We start from the raw sequence: 27,137 nt of genomic DNA, 5'->3' as shown, positions 1-27,137 counted from the left end.
TTCTCCCTCCAATTCTCACACAGATCTTTCTGTCCTCGGCAAAGATCCTATAGCGGAGGATAAGATCTTTGGGCCTCGGTCTCCTCCATTGTCAGAGTGAGGCTAAAGACAAATTGGAGGAACAGCATCTCATATTTCGCTTGGGCAGCTTGCAACCCAGTGCCTATTGATTTCTCTCACTTCAGGTAGCCCCGGCATTCCTTCTCTCTCTCTATCCCTCCCCCACCCAATTCGCACTAGCTTCTCATTTTCACCCTACAAACCAATGATCTTGCTACAAACAGCTTAAAATGGCCTATTTCCTTTATCATCGTTGCCTGGCACCAGCATCTCTGGATAAAAGGAATATGGGCAACTTTTCGGGTCGTGACCCTTCTTCAGACTGAGTCAGGGGAAAGGGGAAACAAGCTATATACGGTGATATAGAAGAAATTAATGACATTTGTGCAAAAAGTAAAGATGAGAAAGGTAATGGTCCATTGATAGCTGTGGGCTAGGTAAACATGAGTTATACAGACAATGAAACTCACTGGGATGACAGTGAATCTAGTACAATGACTAAGGTGGGGGAGGAATGGAGATAGAGGGAATTTGTAGGAAAGAACTACAGATACCGAAGATAGACGTAAATGCTGGAGTAACTCAGCGGGACAGGCAGCATCTCTGCAGAGAAGAAATGAGCCAAATAGCCAAATTCTGCTCCTATCACATGACCTTATGACTGGAAGGATGGCGGTGGTTCAAGGTCACTTTAAGTCTTCAGTGTAAACCAGCATCTGCAGTTCTATATATCAGCGAGACCAAGTGCAGGCTCTGCGATCGTTTCATTGAACACCTCTGCTCAATCAAAACATAATTTAGAAAACATTACACTCTCCACAATATACTCTGGAAGAATCAAATTTATTAACACCATAAATAAAATTGGTGAAAATGGCAGTGTTGCCATGGAATAGCTTGAGTTCCAGTGCACACTGTGTTTTCCATAGTCCAGAACTGCCATGCATGCCCATTAAAGCAGCCTAAATACAGACTTGGCAACAAGCAGGGACATTCCTTCAACGTATAAGAAATTAATGTCCAGAAGCAAGATCAGATGCAAGCTGTCTGGGTCCTCAGACGCACAGCAAATCGGGCTTAGTGGCACTGGATGAATTTTTCAGCTATCTGGCAAGAAAAAAAGGATTGGAAGAGCAAGGGTTAATCATTGAAATAAGCACCAATGAATCACTCAAAACAAGATGTGATTGTGACTTTCAACATTCACGTAAAACCAGAAGGAAGAACTTTTTCAGATCTCCAGCATGCTTTGAAATTTCATTTTATAGTCCAGGGAGGTACAGCAGGGAAACAGGCCCTTTGGCTCACTGAGTCCATGCCATCAATCATCCGTTTACATTAGTTCAATGCTATCTCACTTTCGCATTCACTCCATACACATTCAGGGCAATTTACAGAAGGCCAACTAACTGACCAACCCTGCATGCCTTTGGGATGTGGGAGGAAACCGCAGCACCCAGAAGAAAAACACGTGATCTCAGAGAGAACATGCAAACTCCACCTAGAAAGCGCCTAAGCGCAAGATCGAACCCGAGTCTCTGGCGATATAAGGCAGCAGCTCTACCAGCTGCGCCACTGTGCCAGCCCAATCGACAAAGTTTGACATACCTTTTATCTTAATGAAGAGAATGATCCCTGTTATCAGGAGGAGGAGGAACTTAATCAGGGGGAGCAGGCACAGCATTCCAATGATGAAATTTGCCCGACTGTTATCCTTGGTGGATAGGTTGACCTCACTGGTGTCTCTCCCGTGTTCATTCACAGCCACACACATGTAGCACTTTCTCAGCCCGAGATGAAGCAGCTCGCCCACAGTCTGTAGCTTCTCTGGATCATGCGTGACTCTCATCTCACTGTTGTTCACAGGCAGTGCGCTGTTCCCAGGGCCGATCCATGTGATCTTTGCAGGGGGTGTTCCTTCAGCCCTGCACACGAGAGTGTCTTCTCCAGTTACATTGTCACTTGCAACATACAGCTCCAGGATGGTGGCAGGGACTTGGGGCGAGAAGGGAATCAATTAAATTGCGCCATAAAACTGGCGACTCTGTACAGTATAACAATGCAGTATTGAGACACCATGACGTGTGCGCCTCAAGTCACGGCGCCACTTTGCCACGCAAGCCCAAGAGCTGCCCTGCACAACACCGGCTGACGCTTCCAAGGCCGCCTGGGTTAAGACAAGATGGAGAGACCAGTGGAAGTCAGCGGAACCATCTAGGCTACACCATTACATCAATGACCCCATGGACGTCCCTGGCCAGGACCTGCCTCGAAAGTAGTGGACAACCCTCAACCGCTTGAGGACAGGCATTGGACGCTATGGAGTAGCGATGAAGAGGTGGGGTCTCGTGGACAGCGCCTCCTGCGAGTGTGGGGACCCAACACAGACAGTGGAGCACATAGTCACCAGTTGCCCCAAACACCGGCCACCAAATGGTGAATGAGGTATGATTGACCTGGACGATGACACGTTGGCCTCGCTCGCCTTAATGGAGCTGCAGGTCTAAAATACATATATACGACAGAAGAAGAAGTGCGGTATTGCTACACATACACACAGATAGCCACAAACAAGACATAGAGGATAGATAGACAGACAGATAGACAGACAGACACAGGCAGATGAGACTAGTGAAGATGGAACATGTTAGTCCGTGTGAGCATGTTGGGCCTGTTTCCATACTGTATGACTCTAGACCTGCATGACATACAATGAAGAGGACGGCAAGCACAGAGAAACACCAGTACAGACTTGGAAAGTCAATGCTGAATTTTCATCATTGGGTCTAAACATTGGAAACCTCAGCTCACAAGTACAAGAGGTGTACCATTACACACACCGACATGCAGAGATATCACCACCACCTTCCTGAACGGGTCGAACAAAGTGTGGGCAGTGAACGTTGGCAGTGGCTGCAGTACGTGCAAGAATGGATAGACACTATTATCAGGCTGCTGAACCATCCTCTCACCAGCTAGAATGCAGTCTTGACCTCCCATCTACCTCACGGGGGACAGTTAAATTCTCTTGAATCATATTTTATCTTGCACTAAATAATATAACTTTTATCCTGTATCTGTACACTCTGGACAGCTTGATTGTAATTGCGTACAGTCTTTTAGTCTTCGGGAGCCTGGGAGCTCCAAACCGGCGCAGCCTTGTCGGCTCCGGAAGCCGCGGTCTCGAACTAGAAAGCGGCGGTTCCAGGTGGCCCAGCCGCTGAGTGGACTCTCCCGACGCCGGGGCAACACCACCCAGTGAGAACGGCCAGGAACATCGGGCCTCCGTAGAGGCAATTGCGGTGGCCTCAATAGGCCTGACTTTGGGGTGAAATTGGGGTGGGGACTGGGCATTGTGCCTTCCCCCACAGTGGTATCCATTGTGGGGGGATGATTTTTTTTGTCTGTAAGTAATCCTGTTAGTCTTTGTCCAAGATGGCTGCCGTGAAGGGAGAGTGGACGCTAGCGCGCTTTGGCTGCCGCTGCTCTCTCTTCACATTGTGTTTTTGATTTTTTGTTTTTGGACTGAATTCTGTTTTTAATTTGTGTTTCTGTAATGTCTTTATTATTTATTTTCTGATTATATGTTTATATTCCTGTTAACCTATGTAAGGTGTCCTTGAGATGTCTGAAAGGCGCCCAAAAATAAAATTTATTATTATTATTATTAGTCGACCGGATAGCACGCAACAAAAATGTTTTTCATTGTATTCGATACACATAAGGTCATAAATGATAGGAGTAGAATTAGGCTATTCGTCCCATCAAGACCACTCTGCCATTCAATCACGGCTGATCTATCTCTCTCTCCTAACCCCATTCTCCTGCCTTCTCCCGATAACCTCTGACACCTGTACTCATCAAAATTCTATCTACAGTATTTTTGCCTTAAATGTCAATAATGATAAACTAAACAAAAGGACAATTAAATCCATTCCAGGCCAAAGTATATCTGCATATAGATGTGCAGGAAATGGAGGTATTTGGGTTATGTGCAGGTTGATGAGGGTTGGTGTTGGCATCAGGTTTGGCACAGACATTGTGGGCAGATGGGCCTGTTCCTGTGCTGTACTATTCTATGTTCTATGCCAAAACTCAAAAATTGGGTTTCCTGTTTCTGCGTTACCAGAGATCTTTCCTTACCCACAACCTCCAGTTTCATCCCATCCTGAGTCACGGTCTCCTGTGTGGAATTCATGATCCAAACATGACAGAAATAGTCACTGCCGTCGTCCATTCTGAGTCCCTTCATTCTAATAGAGGCGTCTCCCTGGTCTAGTTTTCCCACCAGCTCATATCGACCTCCTCCATTTTCAGTGACCAAGTAGGGAGGGCCCTCGGTGTGGGGATGGGTGTGAATAAAGACAGTGGACTCTTCCCGTGGATTCCCCTTCATCCAGCGGATAGTGATGGAGCTGGGCTTCCTGTTCGAGGGGCTGAAGGAGCAGGGCAGTGTGGCTGAACTGCCCTTCTTCCCAATCACAATGGATACAGAGACGTCATCACCTTGGATAGAGAAAGGTTTAAAGAATAAATATTATTCAGTCACTGTGTTCTTCAGTCAAAAGGACGGTAAAATGATTACATAGAACATAACATTTAATAATACAGAAGATAGATACAAAAAACTGGAGTAACTCAGTGGGTCAGACAGCGTCTCTGGAGAAAAGGAATAAGTAACGGTCTATTCTCTAGTGATGTTATAGGAAAGATATTGTCAAGCTTGAAAAGGTTCAGAAAAGATTTACAAGAATGTTGCCAGGACTAGAAAGTGTGAGCTTTAGGGAGAGGTTGAGTAGGCTGGGTCTCTATTCCACAAAGCGTAGGAGAATGAGGGGAGATCTTCTAGAGGTATAGAAAATCATGAGAGGAATAGATCAGGTGGATGCACAGAGTGTTTTACCCAGAGTAGGGGAATCAAGAACCAGAGGACATAGGTTCAAGGTGAAGGGGAAAAGATTTAATAGGAATCCGAGGGGTAACGTTTTCACACAGTGTTTGATGGGTGCATGGAACAAGCTGCCAGAGGAGGTAGTTGAGGCTGGGACTACCCCATCATTTAGGAAACAGTTGGACAGGTACATGGATAGGGCAAGTTTGGTGGGTTATGGACCAAGCACAGGCAAGTGGGATGAGGGTAGCTGGGGCATTGTTGGCCAGTGTGGGCCGAAGGGCCTGTTTCCACAGTGTATCCCTCTATGACTATGATTCTCCAGAGGTCCTGTCTGATCTGCTCAGTTACTCCAGCTTTTTGTGTCTATCTTCGGTTTAAACTAGCATCTGTTCCTTCCTACACATTAAATGGCATAGCACAAGAAAAGGCTCTTCATCCCATAATATCTGTGCCAAAAAAAGATGCCAAGTAAAGAACATAAGACGATAAAATCACAGGAGCAGAATTAGGTTGATTGGCCTATCAAGTCCACTCAATCTATTTTTCCTTTTCAACCCCAATGTCCTGTCTTCACACCCTTAACCCCTGACGTCCCTGACTAGCCAAGAACCTATTAATCTCCACTTTAAAAAAACCCAGTGACGGGCTCCACAGCCATCTGTGACAGTGAATTCCGCTGATTCATTCTGGCTGAAGAAATTCCTCCTCATCTCCTTTCTAAAGGCACGTCCTTTTATTCTGAAGCTGTGCCCTCTGGTCTGAGACTCTCTCATTACTCTCCTCTGCCTGCATGCGATCCAGACCCCCTCCAATCAATACATATCCATGAGTCTGTCTTAAAGACTATTAAACACCACCATCACATCTGCCTCCATCACCAACTTTGGCAGCTGTTTCCAGGCACCCACCTCTCTCTGTGTAACCAACCTGCCATGCATATTTCAAATGGGACAACAATGAAAAGACTAAAGACACACAAAGAAACTGCAGATACTGGAATTTGGAACAAAAAAAACATACTGCTGAAAGAACTCGACATGTCCAGCAGCAGATGTGGAGGGAATAGACAGATGATGTTTCAAATCAGGACCCTTCCTCAGACTCATGTTATTGCTAATGCTTAGATCCCTAGCCTACATTGCCCTGGTGATTCACAAGCTCATCCAGATGCTTCTTCGGTGTTGTGAGAATTTCACTTCTGCCTTCGGGAAGAAGATATAGGAGCTTTGAAAACTAACGTCCAAGTTCAGGAACAGCTTTTTCCCTGCAGCCATCAGGAACAGCTTCTTCCCTACAAATACTACAACCTCCCAATAAATTCTGAACTACATAGTCTTGGGGGCATTGGTTTTGTCTTTTTGTACAATTATCAATTATTGTTATGTGTATGTGTGTGTGTGTGTATACTGTTGGTAAATGTATATATATAATGAACATTGTTATTTATCATATTGATTTCATAGTACTATGTTTACATGTCTGTTGTGCTGCTGCAAGTAAGAATTTCATTGTATTGTTTCAGGACATATAACAATAAATCACTTTTAACTGTTCAATCTCTGCTTCTACCATCTCCCCAAGAGGTTTATTCCAGATTGCCACAATCTTCTGTATAAAAACAAAATCGAACTGGCATCCCTGCTAAAACACTAAATCTTTACCTTAAACCTGTGACTTCAGGTCCAAGACACCTCTACCATGAAAAATGATTCTTACTATCTACACTATAAACACCTCTCACAATTTTGAATGTTCCAAAGAAAACAGTCTAAAACAGCATCAGTCCTAAATGTCTTGCCCTGCAACCCAAGACTGTGAGCTTTCATTCAAGATACCCACCTAAGAGAAACATCCTCCGCACATCTAGTGTGTCAAGCCACAGAGTGATACAGCATGGAAACAGGCGTTTAGGCCCAACTTGCCCATGCTGACCAACAAGCTCCATCTACACTCGTCCCACCTGGCCATGCTTGGCCCATAACCCTCTTAAACCCACCCTAACCATGTACCTGCCCAAATGTATCTTAAATGTTATGATAGTACCTGTCGTAACTTCCTCTTCCTGTAACTTGTTCCATATATCCAGCTTGATTGTTAAAAGCCCTGAATTCTGTAGAACCCTTCCCATTTTACTAAATTGTGGTGACTAGCTATCAAATTGATCTCAATCTCACCTCCTAGGGCAGTCCTGCCATCTAGGAATGGGCGATTATGTAAAGGAGAACAGGGGTAGTTGGCCCCATAGATATCACTAGATCTTTGAGGATATCTCTGGTTGAGGCCAGTAGTCTTCACCACAGACCAAAAGATCTGAATCCGTGTTTTTCTTTGTGTGATGGAGCAAGTGAGACAACATCACACCAAGCGAAAAGGGCTGCAGTCACTCAAAAGGTGTTTCATTTAGCTTAGAAATACAGAGTGGAAACAAGTCATGTAGTCTTTTTGCATCATACATACCCGGGGCAACTTACAGATGCCAATTAACCTACAAACTTGCACATCTTTGGGATGTGCGAGGAAACTGGAGCACCTGGAGAAAACCTATGTGGTCACAGGAAGATCGTGCAAACTCCACACAGATAGCAACCGAGGTGAGGATCGATCCTGGGTCTCTGACGTTGTGAGCCGTGCCGCCATAACTTCACGAAGCCGAAAGATCCTACTTCTGAAAACAGCACCGGTAAATCTATGGAAGTGCAGCTGCTGTTGTAATTTTTGGCAGGAGTTTGCCCCGTGGGGAAGGCTGGAACATAACGTGATAAAACCTTTCGGCTTTGTGAACAGTGGGAGCTATCTCACTGAAAACTTTCACCTCTCCAGTTTCCTCCCACAGCCCAAAGATGTATGGATTTGTAAATTAATTGGCCTCTGTAAATTGCCTCTGGTGTGCAGGGAGTGGATGCATAAGTTACATAATATAGAACTAGTGTAAACGTGTGATCGATGGTCGGCGTAGTCTCGGTGGACCAAAGTGCCATTCCCATGCTGCATCTCTAAACTAAAATTCAGCACAGGTAAAATTTCCATGTTCAGCGATATTGTTTGTCTCTAATAGTCTACAAGGCAATTTTTCACCTTTAACCAAGTTCTCACCTGTCACCACAAGGAGGGTTTGAGAGAAGCTTTGGGAGGTTGGGTTCCCATCTTCCTGCAGATCCACAAGACAAACATACCGCATGTGGTGATCTTGTGGACGCAGCCTTTTGATGATAATGGAAGCATCGTTCTGCCGGGGATTGCCCATCGGTTGGTAACGCTCCCCTTCATTCTCACGAATCTCATTCGCAAACCCATTGTCCGATGGAAAGTTGGTGTAATTGAGGATCCACTTGCCTGTCTGATCTTCCCTCCAGCTGACAGTGATGTTCCCCCCGTATCCACCGTGAAGGTGAGTGAACTTGCAGAAGAGAACCACAGGCTTCCCTTCCTTCCCCATCACAATGTTCGGCGTCTCCATAGTCCAGCCATTCCGATGGAGGCCTTCGGTAAGACAGAAAAAGAGAATTAGTAACAATATTCAAACTCTCGAGTCAAATCTCAAGTGGTTACTGTACCACTTGTAGAACATGGGACTGTGCAGCCCAGGAAAGGGTCTTCCGGTCCACAATGTTTGTGCTGGACATGATGCCAAGTTAAACTGATCTCATCTGCTTGTAAATGATCCAAATCCCTGCACTTCCATGTGCCGATCTACAAGCCTCTAAAATGCAACTATTGTATCTGCCTCCACCACCACCAATGCGATGCGATCCAGGCCCCCACTATTCTCTGTGTAAAAACACTTGCCTCACACATCTCCATAAGACTTTTCCCTTCTCACCTTATAGCTATGTCCTCTACAGTTGGACATTTCCACCCTGGGAATAAGGTTCTGACTGTCTACCCTTTCTATGCCTTTCAGATACACTTGTTGAGAAAGATATAACCACAAACATTGAAAAGACATTTGTACAGGTACATTGATAGGAAAGATTTAGAGAGGTATGAACCAAATACGAGCAAATGGGACTAGCTTTAGTTTAGATTAATTTATTGTCACGTGTACTGAGCTTAGTTGGGCCTCGTGGGTTGGCATGGATGAGTTTGCCGAAGGGCTTGTTTCCAAGCTGTATAACTCTATCTCCCTTCAAAGTAGTGCCGTGGCAATGTTTGCATTCACTTACAATTCTAGCCAGTTCTCTGTTATATTATTTACTACAGTTCACCTCGAAATAATTGTGCTCTGGTTTGTAGATGGGGACCTGAACCGGCAACATTCAGGGTCAAAGGCAAGCATTGAACCCAGTGCACCCAGATATACTTCTTTTGAACGGCAACCATACATTAAGGGCGAAAAAACCCCACAAAGTGCTGGAGGAACTCAGCGGGACAGACTGCATCAGTCAGAAGGTTCCCGTCCCGAAACTTCACCAGTTATTTTTCTCTGGAGATGCTGCCTGACCCACTGAGTTACTCCAGCACTTTGTGTCTATCTGTGGAGAGAATGGACAGACAACGTTTCAGGTCGAAACCCTTCTTCAGAGTGATAAATATCCATTCCTTCCACAGATGCTGCATGGCCTGCTGAGTTCCTCCAGAACTTTGATTTTTGCACAAGATTCCAGATTCCTTGTGCTTCCACTTAGGGAGAAGTTGGGCTGGTACTTCAAGGAGAAAATGAAAGATTGTGTGATGGGTGAGATGAAATTGGTGGAGAATCCACTGGAAGGGCTGAATGTCCTGTTTTCAGTATTGTGTGTGTAACCTGGTCCCTCGACCCTTGGAGCCAAACCATTCGGGACTGTACAGCTCGGCTAGTTACCAGAGTAATCATTAACTGGCTATGTTAGTAGAATGCTTTGTCCGTAGAATGCTGTCAAACAAAAGAACATAAGCAAAACACAGAAGTAATAGTAGGGTATTTGACCACTTAAATCTCATCTCCCAATCATTAATAATCAGTTTATCTTTTACCCCAGCCTGATTTCCAGCTCCATATCCCTAATTTATTTAGTATTTAAATATCTATCAACCTCTTTTGAACAAAGTCATTATCTGAGCCTCCACACCCTCTGGTGTCGAGAATTAAAAAAAAAAATTTTTGTGTAGAAAGGAACTGCAGATGCTGGTTTACATTGAAGGCAGACACAAAATGCTGGAGTAACTTAGGCAGCATCTCTAGATAGAAGGAATGGGTGTTGTTTCAGCTCAAGACCCTTCTTCCTGACCCGAAAGGAGAACTATTTCCTCCATCCACAGATGCTGCCTGTCCTGCTGAGTTACTCCAGCATTTTGTGTCTATAATAAATAGCTTTAATAATCTTGAGTGATTACATTTATTTCATTCTCTCAGTCCTGAATGGCCATTGATGTTGATATGTGTGTAGCTTGTAGATGGTGTAGCTTGTAACAGCACCATCTCACAGTTCTCCACCCTACCGTTGCATTAGAAAGACAATCAGCTTTCAAATCTCTGCATCATACTCAAACGCCATAAAGAATTGTCTAGCTCAGTGAGGGGCTCGGTCGGTCTCGAACGCAGGAAGGTCTTAACTGAGTGAGTGAGCTTCTAACTACTACACGGATTCTGCTGCACTGCTAACATCAACACACTATCCAATCTCAGTGACAAACTCTGACCAAACAAATTTAGGAACAGGGTTAGTTTGTGTCTCACATTCTGTGTTACTCACCCTCAGTGGAGAAAAGTTGGCTGGTTATGTAGAGCACGGCACCCAACATGGTCCGTCACAGTGCTCCTTGAGGAGTCAGGTCTCAGCTACCTTCCCTCTGTTTCTCCCTGAGCTGCACTGGCAGTCAGGTTCCCACCCCAAGCTGGGCTCCTTAACCCCGTGATTGCCAGGCTGATGTGTGACCCAGATGCTGAATGCAAAATCCAACAACCCCAGCACCTTTTCTTTGCTGGTGAGTTGGCTCCAAGATGCACCGTGCATGGATATGTTTCCCTTGCGATTCACGCCAGATGCCATATTGGGAAAGGTATCAGTTTGTGAGCCTCTAACACTCTAAAGAGCTACAGGCAGGGCCGGATGAAGAGATGAAGAGAAGCCCTAGGTTAATCCACTTGTGAGGCCCCTCCCAATCCCCCAACGAGAAGAAGATGGAAGAGTCCACCAGATTGACATCGATGTGCAGCCGATGCGTGGCCAATGAGATAAGGGCTGGAAAGCTGCACTTTTCATTTATTGCCAGTGCTAGTGTCGAGTTATCGGCTTTAAACGCTATTATTCTGAAATGGAGGGTAAGGAAAATTACTGAAGTGTTGCTAAGAGACAACAGTGCATTGTGGCAGCATATATAAGAAAGGCCTATGGCAGTGTCAAAAATATTATACACCAGGCTCATACGAAGCTTTTCAAAAGGGGGGGGCTGCATGGCAGGATGACCAAACTTTAATGTGAAATAAGTGCATGCAACGCATATCAAAAGTGCGGAGCTCAAAGACAATTTGCGGCTGGGGTCCAGGACCCGCTTAAGGACCCTGGACGCTCTGGGGTTTTAGATGCTCTCTGGTGCATTTTGAGCCTTATTTTGGAGCATTTTTGCACCAAATTTATGACCAATGTTTCAGAAATAATTTTGGTTCAGTCAAAAGTAATGAGTGGCTGGAATGGGATGATTGGGTTCATTGTTGTATACATTTTTGTTAATCAAGAATTGAAGCTGTCCTTGTTTTAATAATCAAGTTGTACTGTACAATGTTATGTAAAATGTTATAAAGGAGCATGCAAACACTGCAAATAAAGTACTGTTTTTGCAGTAAATAAAACCTTTTTTTAGAAAATGTTTTGTGTTGATTTGATTGCCTGTTACTATTTGACTGTGTTAGTGTGTGCACATTAAAAATATGATGCAAAATGAAAGTCCCAAACTATGGAATACATATTTTTCTGTATTGTTATCAAGGAAAATAAAGCAGTTCCAATTGTTTGATATTATTCATATGGAGGAGAAAATATAATTGCTCTAAAACCTTCCTTAATTTTGCAATCTCACCAAAGATAATCCCCCTTTCCCTCTACCCCCTCCTCCTTCCCCCTCCCACACAGCGAGGCTCCTCCCCCCCCCCCCCCCCCCGGTCTGGAGTAGACACCTTGAGTAGGATCTTTGGTAGACACGGGACATCTAGGTGATTGTGTGGAGTGCAAATGAAGATCTGAACCCGCCCGGGCCCCCTGCGCACGCGCGGAGAGACGGCATCATTTCGCGTCGCTACCGCGTCACCGGCTTTCCCCAACCGCACAGATGCAGATGGTCACAATTTTTTTCCCCAAAACTTCCAGCGGGCCAGAACCAGCATGTGTAGGATAGTGTTATTGTGCGGGGATCGCTGGTCAGTGCGGACTCAATGGGCTGAAGGGCCTGTTTCCGAGCTGTATCTCTAAACTAAACTAAACCCGCAAGAAAAATTTAGGGTTGGTGGATTGTGAGATAAATCCACGTAGCACCAATTTTAAGGCAGTAGAGATTTGTGTTCCAGCTAAGAATATAAAAACTCATCCACTCTTGGACAAGTTGGACCGAAGGGCCCGTTTCCATGCTATATGATTATGTGACTAATATTGTATCCTCGTCTCAAACAGATGAGCAAGCAACCCAGAGTGGAAGTGTCTTCCAATTCTACTGGCTCTGGGGATCAGCTGGATGAGATATGTGGGGCATATTTCAATGCATTTACTGCCTCGTTTTCCACATTAACCATTGCCTAGAGGGCCTGAGTGCATTGGGAACCATTCATAAGCAGAGGGTCAAAGAGATGTATGAAGTGCCAGAGGAGCAATGGGATGAGAGGTCTCAAACGCAGGTTCTACTTACCCAGTATCCAAAGAGAAATCTCACCTCAGCCGTATGGAATGCCTCGTAAAGCCCAGTGATTCTATCTGGATATCCTCAATGAAATATACCTCAGGATCCAAGCCTAGATCAGCGGAAGGGGGATATTCTACCTTCCCGCAATTTTCCCATCATCCCCCTTCACTTTGCTTCCTATAATGATAAGGGCAGCACGGTGGCGCAGCGGTAGAGTGGCTGCTTTAGAGCGACAGGGACCCAGGTTCGATCCTGGCTACATGTGGTTTCTGTACGGAGTTTGTACGTTCTCCTTGTGACCCCGCTAGTTTTCTATGGATGCTTCGGTTTCCTTCCACATTCCAAAGATGTGCAGGTTTGTTGCCTTCTGTAAACTGTCCCAAGTGTGTAGGATAGAACTAGTATATGGGTGATCGTTGGTTAGCGTGGACTCGGTGGGCTAAAGGTCTTGTTTCAACACCGTATCACAAACTACACCAAGTCTGGTTTGAATGAACACAGTGATGTGTCTCCACAGTCCTCTGAGATAAAGACTTCTCTACCGGAGAATTCATCACTGCAGCAAAAAAAAATTCCTCAACCTTAAATCCTAAACAACGTTTCCGATTATCCTGAAATGGTGCCCCCTGGTCTGAGACTATGTATTCATGAAGAACCTTGACATTATACAGCCACTCAACATCATTGGATTGAGTGATTCAAGTAGAGACAGGGTGTGGTGTGGGAGGGACCCAGGTAAAGGAAGGGAGAAGGGAAGCTGTCTATGTCTTCAGCAAGTGTCCACTGGACAGCCTTGATTTTAAACTTATTATGTTTGTACATGTGTACACACCCTACAGGTGAGAGTTAGGGCCAACAAGTGGACATCGGTAAAACAGTCCCATTCCAGGAGTCTCTGTCATTGGAATTGTTACGTAGGCATGATTTAATTTCATAATTCCTATTGTTCAATGTAGAATATTATTATTTTCTCTCTCTCTCTCTCTCTCTCCCTCTCTTTCTGCCCCACTCACCCTCTCTTCCCTTCCCACCACACAAACTTCTACAGATGCACCATAGATGTTGGGCTGCAGCTTGGTTTGGCAACACCTCTGCCCAAGAGCGCAGGAAATTACAGACAGATGTGTATGCAGCCTAGTCCATCACACAGACCTGACTCCCCACCATTGACTCCATCTACACTTCACACTGCACTGGGAAAGCAGCCGACATTATCAAAGACATCCTACCCCATTCATTCCTTCTTCTCACCGCTCCCATCCAGCAAAAGGTACAGGAGCTTGAAAGCGCGCACCACCAGACAGGAACAGCTTCTTCCCCTCTGTTATCAGGCTTCTGAAGGATCCTTTCATTAGCTAAGTTCATCTCTTCCCCATTGTGGATGTTGGACTTTGTTTCTGGAACTGATGCGCTACAATGCTGAGAACTATATTCTGCAATCTGTATCTTGCCATTTACTCTACCTATTGTACGAGTTTGACCTGATTTCGTATCTGTGTGTGGTATATCTGATCTGTTTGGATAGGGTGCAAAACAAAGCTTTTCATTGTACCTCGATACGCATGACAATAATAAAATAACCTAATTTCCCACTCCCGACCACTCCCCCGCATCATCTTAGTCAAGTTCAGGAGGACTGGTAGGTGGGTAGTGTTGTACCGTTGTTTAAGAAAGGCAGCAACAAGACAAGGAACAGTGGGCCTCAATGACACTAACCTCAGCCCCATTGCCTGTATGTGGCAGCCATTTAATGCGTTCTGCAGCAGCAGCAGGTGAACAGTGGCAGGAGAGCAGCATCACTAGGGTTAACATAAACAATCCACTGAACCTTTCACAACCCTGTAAACTGCAGTTATATTCCTTTTACAGTCCATTTTCACACACACAAATCAATCATTTCCACAGAGAAATATTTATTGCGCAAATAATTTAACTATAGGCTTTATTTTGAAGTATGCAGTCTGAAGAATCGTCTCAATCTGAAAAGTCACTTATTCTTTTTCTCCGGAGATGCTCCCTGACCCGCTGAGTTACTCCAGCATTTTGTGTCTATTTTTGGTGTAAACCAGCATCTGCAGTTCCTTCCGACACACTCCTATGCATTTTATATGTCTGAAGCATTAGAGCCTGCTCAATACCACTTTTCAATGTCTATAAACATGAGCTAATTAAACTTCACGTGGAATTTCAAGAAGAATCTGTCCTCTGATACAGTGCATATGAAGGAGGCTTGGGCAACATTGGTAATAGTTTATTATTGTCACTTGTACCGAGATACAGTGAAAAGCTTTGTTTACATACTATCAGTCAAATGATGCTATACATGAGTACAATCACGCCATATACAACAAGCAGTGTAAAGAGAAAAATATCAGAGGGCAGCATACAGTGGTGTAGTGTTATAGTTAAAGAAAAAGTGAAGATTTTAAAAAGTGCAAAGGCTGCAATGACGTAGGTTAGGAAATCCTGACTATCTTATGCGATGGCTCCTCAATAGTCTGATAATAGCGGGGAAGAAGCAGTTCTTGAATCGGTGGAAAGACAAAGGGACAGGAGAGGTACAGGGACATGGATTGTCATTACACAAGAGACTCTTTGCAGATATTTTGGTTGGATGGTATCTTCCTGATAGAAATAAAGAAAATTATGAGAGGCATAGAAAGGATAGACTGTCAGAACCTTTTCTTCGAAGATAGACACAGATGTAGAGTAACTCAGCGGGCCAGGCAGCATCACTAGAGAGAAGGAATAGGTGACATTTTGGGTTGAGACTCTCCTTCAGACTGGTGTAGAATTCACGTCAGAAAGAGGAGAACTTCTTCAAAGTAGGCATACCTTGAAGAGATTGCGCAGTGTGAGACGAAATGTGTAGGACGGAACTGCAGATTTTGGTTTATTCAAAGAAAGACACAGTCTGAAGAAGGGTCGCAACCCAACACATCACCCATTCCTTCTCCCCAGAGATGCCGCCTGTCCCGCTGAGTTACACCAACATTTTGTTCCTATCTTCGGTGTAAACCAGCATCTGCAGTTCCTTCATGCACGTCTTCTGCCAGAAGATCCTCAGTGTCCAGGAACACTATGGGGCCATCCTCATGGATGCGCACATCACACACATTGCATGTAAACACTTACATGGTAGCAGGCACACACATACATCTGAAATTAGATATGCATTCAAATGTGCAATGATAATAATCAAATTTCTATTTCATTCTTAGTAGTTGAGTGATAAATATTGGTTCGGTAAAAGTACAGATTGGTCATATTACAAGTGTCCCTGTAGTTCTTTATCTGCTCACGCGACCTCAGTTTATTGTCACGTGTACTGAGGTGTAGTAAAACGCTTTTGTTGCATCCTATATTACAAAAGTCATCCATGGTGTACAGATACTGGTAAAGCAAATAACGTTTAGTGCAAGATAAAGTCCAGTCGAGTTTGATTAAAGATAGTCGAGGGTCTCCAATGAGGTAGATAGTTGCACAGGACCGCTCTCTAGTTGGTGGTAGGATGGTTCAGTTGCCTGATAACAGCCGGGAAGAAAGTGTCGCTGAATCTGGAGGTGTGTGTATTCACACTTCTGTACCTCTTGCTTGATGGCAGAGGGGAGAAGAAGGAGTGGCCGGGGTGGGACTAATCCTTGATTATGCTGCTGGCCTTGCTGAGGCAGCGTGAAGTGTAGATGGAGTCAATGGAAGAGAGGTTGGTTCTTGTGATGGTCTGGGCTGCATCCACAACTTCTTGTGGTCTGGGATAGAGCTGTTCCCAAACCAAGCTGCGATGCAATGACCAATTGTTGGTGTGACCCTCGAGTCACAGCTCAGCCGGGAGCGGTGTTAACAGGTCACCTTCCCCAAAGGACATTTAAGAACCAGTTGCGCTTTTACAACAAAGCAGCAGCCTCTCGTGGTCATTTTAGCAGGCATCAGCACACGGGTTACTGCGCCATTTCATTTAATTAGCTCTAATAAAAGGCACACGCGGATGGCGTAATATCAGCTGAGATCACTTCCACCGTGGCAGCATCTGATTTATGGATTGGATTCCCAGTGAAATGCGGCTCATGGAAACAAATGACCCGCACACCAACGATCCTGTTCAGTTCATCCTGTGGTGTGCTGGAGCCAAGAAGAAGAACTTTACATCGCAACACTGAAATAATTCTGTTTGTTTGTTCTGCTGCACAGCTATCCACAAACCTATAATCTGTTCCTAGCCAGCCTGTAGACCAAAGTGTTTAGGCCAATTGAAGGTGAAGGAAGATAACTGCAGATTTTGGTTTATTCAAAGACAAGGAAACAAACGTCCTGCTACTCCAACACAAACAGTTTGCAACAATACATTCATAAGTCATAAGGTCAAAAGTGAATGGAGCAGAATTAGGCCATTCGGCTCATCTAGTCAACTCTGCCATTCAATCGTGGCTGATCAATCTCTCCCTCCTAACCCGATTCTCCTGCCTTCTCCCCATAATGCGATGGAGGGATAGTTCAAGTTCAAGTTCGTGTTTATTGTCACTTATAAGGTACAGTGAAATTAGAGTTACCATACAGCCACACTAAGTGAAAAGCAATGATACGATTTAACACAATTTAACATAGACATTCACCACAGTGGAATCCACATTCCTCACTGTGATGGAAGGCAATAAAGTTCAGTCATCTTCCTCCTTTTGTTCACGTGGTGGTCAGGGCTTTTGATCCCACGGCAGTCGCTGTTGCCGATGGTCCGATGTCCGAAGTCCTCGCGTCGGGATGATGGAAACTCCGGCATCGGGACAGATTGGAACACTCTGCGGCATGGAGCTCCCGAATCGGCCTTTTCTTACCGGAGACCATGACTTCAAGGTGTTAAAGTCCAAAGGCCCGGTGGGCAGAGCGCTTTCGCTGGCGATATTCAGCAAAAGAGCGCAAGTGGCTGAAAAACGCTTGCCTCTGGCGAGGCAAGTGGCTGAAAAACGCTTCACCTGATTCCCCACCCCGCACATAAAACATACCAAAAAACACTAAAACTTAAGATACACTCAAACTAACAAAAACAGAAAAGGGACTCGACAGGCTGCTGGTGAGGTGGCCATTACCTGCGCCACCCGGTGTTATCACATGCAGGCAGGCAGAGGAGGCTAGTTTGACTTGGCATCATGGTCGGCATGGACATTATGAGTTGAAGAGCCCGTTCCAGTTCCGTACTGTCTGTGTTAGCTCCTATCATGATATTGTTCTGCCACTAGATGGCATTGTCTGCCTGACTGCACTCTTAATGCCCACTAAGAGCTGAGCTGGAATTTCGACACAAAATGCTGGAGTAACTCAGCGGGACAGATGCTGGAGTAACTCAGCGTCACCCATTCCTTCTATCCAGAGAAGCTGCCTGTCCCGCTGAGTTAACCCAGCATTTGTGTCTATCTTCGGTATAAACTAGTATCTGTAGTTCCTTCCTCCTACACATTTTGAGCTGGAATTTGCTGATCACAATCTAATCATAAGGAGACCATGGAACACCTGCCTGAGATTTGCTGCATGCTTCTCATGTAACAATAAACTAAGACTTTATCTTGCTCTAAACGTTATACCCTTTATCCTGTATCTATACACTGTGCTCGGCTTGATTGTAATCATGTTTAGTTTTTAGCTGACTGTATAGCATGCAACAAAAAAGCTTTTCACTGTACCTCGGTACATATTTCAACAATAAACTAAACATTGAGGCTAAATATTCGGGTTTTTTTTTGTCTTATTGTTCTAAATGATATCCGGGCTTGATATATATATCTTGGTTGACCACCATCCCTTGTTTGTACAAGTGTAGGAAGGAACTGCAGATGCTGGTTTAAACCAAAGACAGACACAAACTACAGAGTAACTCAGCGGGACAGGCAGCATCTCTGGAGACAAAGAATGGGTGACGTTTCGGGTTGAGACCCTTCTACAGACTCGACATTTTGGGTCCAGACCCTTCTTCATGATGCAGTTTCTTGCCCAGAGTTGGTGAATCGAGGACCAGAGGACATAGGTTTAAGGTGAAGGGGAAAAGATGGAATAGGAATCTGAGCGTTATCTTTTTCACACAATGGTTCGGGGGTGTATGGAACAAGCTGCCAGAGGAGGTTGTTGACGCTGGGACTATCGCAATGTTTAAGAAACAGTTCGACAGGTACATGGATAGGACATGTTTGGAGGGATATGGACCAAATGCAGGCAGGTGGGATTAGTGTAGCTGGGACATGTTGGCCTTTGTGGACAAGTTGGGCTGTTTCCACGCTGAATCACTCTATGACTATGACCTCGGGAATATGCTCCTGCAAGCTCAGAGTCACTCCGGAGGTGCCGAGGTCAGCTGCAGGAAGCATGGAGGCTGATGGCTGTGGGAAATGAGGGGAGCATGGAGAGGCAGAGTTGCGGTGGTGGTCACCGACAGCATTGCAATGACAGGTCAACCACTGCAACATCGATCCAGTGCCACCGCCAGGCCAATGGAGCTTGATGGCCAAGATAAGACTCTGCTATTGAGAACTTTGAAACTTAAAGAGCACAAGTTGGCACCAGAAATGTGGCAACTCTTTGTGTACTGTGTCGGTGAAGTCTACTATTGTAACACTACAATTGTTGCACTTTTTGTACCTATCTATGATTGTGCTTATCTACAGCATGATTTTAACAGATTTTAAGCAAAAACAAAGAATTTCACAGTTAGTTAGGTACTGTAAATATGACATCTACACAACACGTAACTTAAGATCATCTTTAATCCACATACAGACTTAACAGCATGTTAGTAGTCACAGACTCCTGTCTGCTACCGAACTGCGTAGCATAGGAAGTAGGTGTTAATATAAATGATACAGTAAGGCGGGGTTAGTGATGCTAACCTATATATGATTGGTTGCATGCATAAACCAATCTACAGGTACTGTATAGGTACAGGGCCCTTGTGTGCAGTCTTGGTCTCCAAATTTTAGGAAGGACTTTCTTGCTTCTGAGGGAGTGTAGCATAGGTTCACAAGGTTAATTCCTGGGATGGCGGGACTGTCATATGTTGATAGAATGGAGCGGCTGTGCTAGTATACTCTGGAATTGAAAAAGATTGCAGGGGATCTTATTGCAAAATATAAGATTATTAAGGGATTGGACACCCTAGAGGCAGAAAACATGTTTCCGATGTTAGGGGAATCCAGAACCAGGGGCCACAGTTTAGGAATAAGGGGTAGGCCATTTAGAATGGAGATTGGGAAACACGTTTTCACCCAGAGAGTTGTGAATCTGTGTAATTCTCTGCCTCAGAAGGCAGTGGAGGCCAATTCTCTGGATGCTTTCAAGAGAGAGTTACTTAGATCTCTTAAAGATAGCGGAGTCAGGGGATATGACGAGAAGGCAGGAACGGGGGTACTGATTGTGAATGATCAGCCATGATCATACTGAATGGCGGTGCTGGCTTGAAGGGCCGAATGGCCTACTGAACCTATTGTCTATGATATTAAAACACTGATAACTACAGGGGTGGAAAATTGCAACCTTCACGTGGTCCACCCTGTTTCGACGAATGCAATCAAACCGGCGTGCACAATCAAATAAGATCAAATAGCACAAGTTGTCCTACAACTTTAGGCTGTGCACGCCTTACACAAGAAGAAGATAACTACAGGTACTTAAACAGTAAGACATGTCAAAAACACTACTTAAGCTTCTAAATTTTCACTCAGAAGGTGGTGGGTAAACAAAACAAGCTGCCAGAGGAGGTAATTGAGCCAGGTACTAAAAGTGCATTTAAAAGATACTTGGAAAAGTAAATTAATAAGAAAGGTTTATGGGGCAAATGCTGACAAATGGGACTAGCTTAAATGTGGCATCTTGGTCTGCATGGGCAAATTGGGACAAATGGCCTGCTTTCTCTTCCTAATGACTAATTTGAAAGATTATACAATTCTATCGTTACATTCAGTGTATGTCGGAAAATTTCCTATGGTTTGCCAATGAATAGTTGAGGTAAACCAGTTAGTTAATGAATGATGTGTGGTTCCTTGGTACATATTTATAGAGTCTTGTATAACCCACATCCTGACTCAGAAATGAGGCACAGTGTTTTTACTTTGAAAATTGATTCCTTCATTTACTCTGTAAGCATTCCTGACGTTGACTGCCCAGCCGACGTAGTACTGATGAGAAGATGATATTAAGGAAAGATGTGTAGAGAGGAAATGCAGGTGCTGGTTTACACTGAAGGAACAGGTGACATTTCGGGCTGAGCCTTCTTCAGACAGGATCTGTCTGACCCGCTGAGTTACTCCAGCATTTTGTGTCTATTTAAGGAAGGATGTGATTGTGTTATGTAAAATACATAACATTGACAAAGATTTGGGCAGGATTGAATTTTAGTTAGGAAGTCTGAGGTAGTTCACTTTGGAACAAAGGAGGCTGATGAGGCGACAAAAGGAACCGCAGGTGCTTGAATCTTAAGCAAAACACAAAGTCATGGAGTAACTCAGTGGGTCAGGCAGCGTGTGCAGAGGTAATAGACAGGTGACATTTCGAGTCTGGACGCCACGGCAGATGATTGTAGTAGGAAGGGAGAAAGCTGGAAAAGAAATGAGGGTGGGACAATTCCTGGCAAGTGATGGGTGGATACAGGGGGCCAGTTTCTAAGCATGGTCCTGCCTCAACCTCCTTTCCGGTTTGAAGAAGGGTCCCGACTTGAAATGTCGGTCTATTCATTGGTGGGGTCCATCACCTATTCCTCCATCCTGGTGATCAACCAGTTTATCAGGGAGTTATAGATGGAGTGGGCCTGATGGGTTATCCTATCTATTCCCCTCATGAACATTGACAACTCTACAAGATCATATGAAGCAGAGCTTGACCTCATCAACCAATCTCTATACATACGTCTATGAGATGCTGGAACTTTGTGCAGAATGCAAATTGTTCAAGTCACTTAGCAGGTCAGGCAGCAACTCTGGATAGATGACGTTTTTGGATCTGGCAGTGAGGCATCACTCCCGGACGAGCTCAATGTGTTCTACGCACAATTCGATAGGAAGAACACTGATGTGCCTTCTCTGGCCCCCATAGCCCCCCAATAACAATGTAATCTCAGTCACTGAGACCAAAATCAGAAGATTCTTCGGGAGGGTGAAGCCTCGGAAAGTATATGGACCTGATGGTACTGGTCACGTTCTCGAAACCTGCATGGAACAATTGGCTGGAGTTTTTGTGGGCATCTTCAGCCTCTCATTACCGTGGTTCCCACCTACTTTAAAAGGGTATCAATAATGCCTTAATAAAGGTGACATGCATCAACAACAATCAACCTGTGGCACTAATGTCCGTGGTGATGAAGTACTGTGAGAGGTTGGTTATGGCGCATATCAACTCCTACCTTAGTAAGAATTTGGAGTCACTACAATTTGCCTACCACCACAATGGATCACAGGGGTATGCAATCTCGCTGGCTCTCCACTCTGCACTGGACTGCTTGGATAATAAAAGCACATACACCAGGCAGTGTTTCATCTATGACAGCAGAGTGTTTAACACCATCATCCCCTCTAAACATGACCAAGCTCAGGAAACTGCATCCCTTTGCAACTGGATCCTTGACTTCCTCATCAACAGACTACATTCAGTATCAATTGCCACAATATCCGTACTCAATAACCATTATTACAGGGGCACCTTAAGGATGTGTGCTCAGTCCCCTGCTCTATCACTCTATACCCATGATGTAGCAAGACACAGTTCCAACTACATCTTTAAATTCACCGGCCGTTGTTGGATGAATTACGGATAAAGATGAATCAGAGTATAGGAGGGAGATCAATCGTTGGATTGAATCGTGCCCGAACAACAACCATGCACTCAATGTCACTCAATCAAAGGAGCTGATGGTTGGCTTCTAAAGAGGAAGGCTGATGATGATACACGGACCTGTCTTCCATCAATAGGTCAGTGGTGGGGAGAGTCAACAACTTCAGTTTCCTGCATATCGCTGAAGATCTGTCCTGGGTCCAACCCAATGATGCATTTATACAGAAAGCCCATCAACACCTCTACCTCCTTAGAAGATTTAGTATGTCAATGAATACCACTGGATAAAACGCAACAAATGAGCTTTTTACTGTACCTCGGAACACCTGAAAATAAACCAAACTAAAACTAAACTACTCTCTTGAAATTCTACAGGGAGCATATTGACTGGTTGCACATAGCCTGGTTCGGCAACTCAAACGCCCAGGAATTAAGAAGATTGCAAAAACGGGTGAACACTGCCCAGTCCAAAATGGCAACTGACCTTCCCACCATTGAAGAGATTTATAAGAATCACTACCTTATGCCCCTGTCCCACTTAGGAAACCTGAACGGACACCTCTGGAGACTTTGCGCCTCACCCAAGGTTTCTGTGCGGTTCCCGGAGGTTGCCATTGGTTGCCGGAGGTTGCAGGTAGTGGAAGCAGGTAGGGAGACTGACAAAAACCTCCAGGAACTGCATGGAAACCTTGGGTGGGGCGCAAAGTCTCCAGAGGTTTCCGTTCAGGTTTCCTAATTGGGACAGGGGCATAAGGAAGTGACTCTTATAAATCTCTTCAATGGTGGGAAGGTCAGTTTCCATTTTGGACTGAGATGAGGAAAAAATATTTCACCCAGAGAGTTGTGAATCTGTGGAATTCTCTGCCACAGCAGGGAGTGGAGTCCAATTCACTGGATGTTTTCAAGAGAGAGTTAGATTTAGTTCTTAGGGCTAACGGAATCAAGGGATATAGTGAAAAAACAGGAACGGGCTACTGATTTTGGATGATCAGCCGAAGGACCCTTGAACGGCCCTTGGCCTACTCCTGCACCTATTTTTGATGTTTCTATGTTTATTGTTCCGTTTCGGAACATATTTAGTTTAGTTTAGATAGACACAAAATGCTGGAGCAACTCAGCAGGTCAGGCAGCATCTCCGGAGAAATCGAATAGATGATGTTTCGGGTCAGAACCCTTCTTCAGACTTCAGTTTAGTTTGGTTTATTATCGCGTGTTCCGCGGTACAGTGAAAAGCCACTTCTGATGCTTGAAAGTGGAGCCAGCATCATCGTGGATCCACACCACACTGGCCACACACTCATTTCACTCCTGACATTGAGAAGAAGGTATAGAAGCCTGAAAACTGTAACGTTCAGGAACAGTTTCTACCCAACAGTCATTATTGAACATTAACTAAACTACAAACTACAAACTATCTTGCTTTATCCATTTGCACTTCACACTGCCTTGGCAAGGGCCCCAGCATAATCAAAGATCAGTTTCAGCCTGGTCACTCCCTCATATCCCCTCTCCCATCAAGCAAAAGGTAGAAATGTGTAAACGCTTTGAGCAACTTTGTGGTGACAGATATTGCATCATCTCAAGGATCTAGTCCTGATATTTAATTTAATTGATGACTGAGGATCAGAAGGTAATTAATACGCACTCGCAAGCTCTTCATGAGCCATTCAATGTCGTCGAAAGATAAATCTTCCAAAGATAGTCTCTTGATTAATAGGTTCTTTATTGTAGTAGTACAAACAGTAAAATAATCCATACTCGATTCTTCTTGTATAAATACATTTCAATCATACTCATGGTCAAAAACTATGTCTCTTCCCCGATCTTCTTCAAACTAAACTCCTTTGGGAGTCTGCACGAGAATCCCAGCTGCAAACGTGCCTCAGACTACGTTTAAATCCCCCCCGCATAATTACAGCCAGATAAAATTTAAGGGAACTGGTTGTAGTTATTACATACTGAGTTAAGCTAAATGGCTGTTACAAACTTTTTCAGGCAACTGAACCATCCGAACAACAACCAGAGAGCAGTCCTGCGCTACTATCTACTTTATTGGAGACTTTTGGACAATCTTTCATTGACCTTTACTGGATTTTATCTTGCCCTAAATATTATTCACGTTATTCCCTTTATCATATATCTGCACACTGTGGATGGCTCAATTGTAATCATGTATAGTCTTTCCACTGTCTGGTTATCATGCAACAAAAGCTTTTCACAGTACCTCGGTACACGTAACAATAAACTAAATGCATACCTCCAGATTTCGGGATAGTTTCTTTCCAGCTGTTATCAGTCAACTGAACCGTCCTCTCACCAGTTGGAGAGCAGTTCTGACTTCCCATCTACCTCATTGGAGATCCTAGAACTATGCTTAATCAGACTTTATTGGACTTTATCTTGCACGACATGTTATTTTGTTTATTATGTATTTGTGAACTGTGGACCGCTTGATTGTAATCATTAATGGTCTTTCCGCTAATTGGGAAAGACTATTTGTCTGCACACAGCAAAAAAAGCCTTTCACTGTACCTTGTTACATGTGATAATAAACTAAACTAAACCATTGATGCAATCATATAGAAAATCCATCATCGCCTCTACTTCTTTGGAAGATTTAGAAAATGTAGCACACTTTATAAGCCAAGTAAGTTTTGCAACATACGAGGAATTTGATTTGCCATACATGAATACCAATAAAATGCAACAGAACACACAAAATACTTTTTAACATAAACATCCACCACAGTGACCTCCATATTCCTCACTGTGATGGAAGGCAAAAAAAGGTTAAATCTTTTCCTTTCTTTGTTCTCCCGCGGTCGAGGGCCTCAAACCTTCCATTGATGGGACGGTCTTGGCTCCTGTAGCCGGCGGTCGGGCCCTCCACATCAGGGAGATCAGGCGCCTGCATTCGGGAAGATTCTCAGCTCCCCCGCGTCAGGCGATCAGACCCCGAGTTGGGGCTAGTCGAAATCTTCTGCGTTGCTTGGAGCTACCGACATCGCTCTACCTGACACTGCGAGCTACTGATGGTGAAATCCGTTGGAGCGTCGATCCTAGGCAAAGGATCGGCACCGATGGTAAGTTCACGTCCCCGCGGTGGGGCTCAAAGTCAGTCTGAGCAAGGCATCCAGCTCCATGATGTTAGAACGCTGAGTGACCGGAGATACGATTTGGAAAACAATCGCATCTCCAGCAAGGTAAAGGGGTTGTCCCACTGCGGCGACCTAAGTGGCAAGTTTAGAAGAGTTTGAAAAAATTTCATGTTGAAGACCTCCTTCGACTATGAGGACTAAGGTCTCCTACTACCTCCTTCGACTATGTTGAAGACTAGCTTCGGGAAAATTGGACACCGAATAGTGGAGAGTGAAGACGACCACCTTCGACCTCCCTTCGACTATGTTGAAACCTATGTTGAAATCTATCACTTGGCAATCTAATTGGCGAGTTTAGAAGAGTTTGAAAAAATGACATGTTGAAGACCTCCTTCGACTATGTAGAAGACCTCCTTCGACCTCATTCGACTATGTTGAAGATTATCTTCGGGAAAATTGGACACCGAATATTAGGTATGTTACAAAACCTGAATGTCTGAGAATCTGCCCCCACCCCGTGTGTGTGATTTTGGCGCTGTTTAGAGGGGGCGGGTTTAAAACGTGATTTTTACTAGGCTGTTGCAATCGAAGATGTTCAGCCTAGTAAATCATTAACGGAAAATCGCTGAAAGACCCCGTCGCAAAAGGTTTTATTAGTTTTTATGGCCTTGGATAATAGTTATAGTAGTTTAAAAATCACTCTCTCAACCCGCGACCTCTCGCAGCCCCAGGGTTTTATAAAGCAGACAATTAAAGGTATGTACCTTATTTTTACATTAAAAGGGGCTTCTTAAGAACCCTGCATATAAAGTTTTCTATAGCGAGTAGCTCATTTTGGGCTCTTTATATCCCGCAGTATTTTTCTGGGCATTTGAGGGCACAAATCCAGCGCAATGTGAACGTTCTAAACCAGCGCGTTCACAGGATCCCACTAGAAAGCTGATTTAAATTGACTTTAATTTACAGCAATTGAACACTAAATTCCTTCCATTTGGCCTATAAATTAATGTAAATGAGATTTAAAAATCATGCTTTATTGTGAATTATTTGTGAATATTATTTGGACACTTAGGCTATTTAAAAATGTTAATCGTTTATTAAGAAACGGATAGATGTTTAGATCTAGTAAATTGAAGTTTGAAATTAGCTACAATTGGGTAACTAACTAATTATATGCTTTAATTTCAGGTCATCCAAGTTAGATTATTTTATATTTGTTTCAGAATGCTTCAATCTATGATAACTGAAAATTTCATTCAGTTCTCTTAATTTTTAAGAAGGTTATGTGCTTTTGACTGTCCACGATCACAGCTTTTTTGTTATGTCCATAGAAAATCAATAGGGAACAAGATGCTAATTTCCGAGTATGAAAATGGCCATAACTTTTTTATTACTTGAGATATGAAAGTGAATTAGGTGTCAAATTAAACTTATTGTTATGCTTTATCTGATGGGATAAATTGCAGACTTGATTT

The 27,137-nt window shown here is 44.1% G+C and overlaps 1 protein-coding gene across 2 annotated transcripts; it reads right to left on the bottom strand.

Moving 5' to 3' along the window:
* Positions 1–834: 834 nt before the first annotated feature.
* LOC129695337 (sialic acid-binding Ig-like lectin 15) lies at positions 835–26,138 on the bottom strand. 2 transcript variants are annotated; one of them, XM_055632192.1, is made up of 5 exons: positions 24,822–26,138; positions 8,048–8,434; positions 4,204–4,566; positions 1,669–2,055; positions 835–1,167 (listed from the first exon to the last, which is right to left on the bottom strand). In XM_055632192.1, the coding sequence occupies exons 1-5, from the start codon at positions 24,907–24,909 to the stop codon at positions 1,160–1,162; spliced, it is 1,233 nt and encodes a 410-aa protein (XP_055488167.1). In that variant the 5' UTR covers positions 24,910–26,138; the 3' UTR covers positions 835–1,159. The 2 variants fall into 2 exon arrangements, with proteins under 2 accessions (XP_055488167.1, XP_055488168.1); XM_055632193.1 differs by lacking the exon at positions 24,822–26,138 and adding an exon at positions 10,627–10,792 and having other exon boundaries at positions 838–1,167.
* Positions 26,139–27,137: the final 999 nt, after the last annotated feature.

The sequence above is a fragment of the Leucoraja erinacea genome, chromosome 3 (genome assembly GCF_028641065.1).
Source record: "Leucoraja erinacea ecotype New England chromosome 3, Leri_hhj_1, whole genome shotgun sequence".
NCBI classification, from domain to species: domain Eukaryota; kingdom Metazoa; phylum Chordata; class Chondrichthyes; order Rajiformes; family Rajidae; genus Leucoraja; species Leucoraja erinaceus.
This window is presented reverse-complemented; position numbering and strand designations above follow the sequence as displayed.

What these genes read in the sequence shown, in the direction of transcription:
- LOC129695337 (XM_055632192.1), bottom strand. Translation starts at nt 24,909, where the DNA reads ATGGGAAGTCAGAACTGCTCTCCAACTGGTGAGAGGACGGTTCAGTTG. An exon ending in AACTATCCCGAAATCTGGAG is followed by an intron (nt 8,435 to 24,821) that starts GTATGCATTTAG and finishes GTCTTACCGAAG; the next exon opens with GCCTCCATCGGAATGGCTGG. An exon ending in GATGAAACTGGAGGTTGTGG is followed by an intron (nt 2,056 to 4,203) that starts GTAAGGAAAGAT and finishes TCTCGCCCCAAG; the next exon opens with TCCCTGCCACCATCCTGGAG.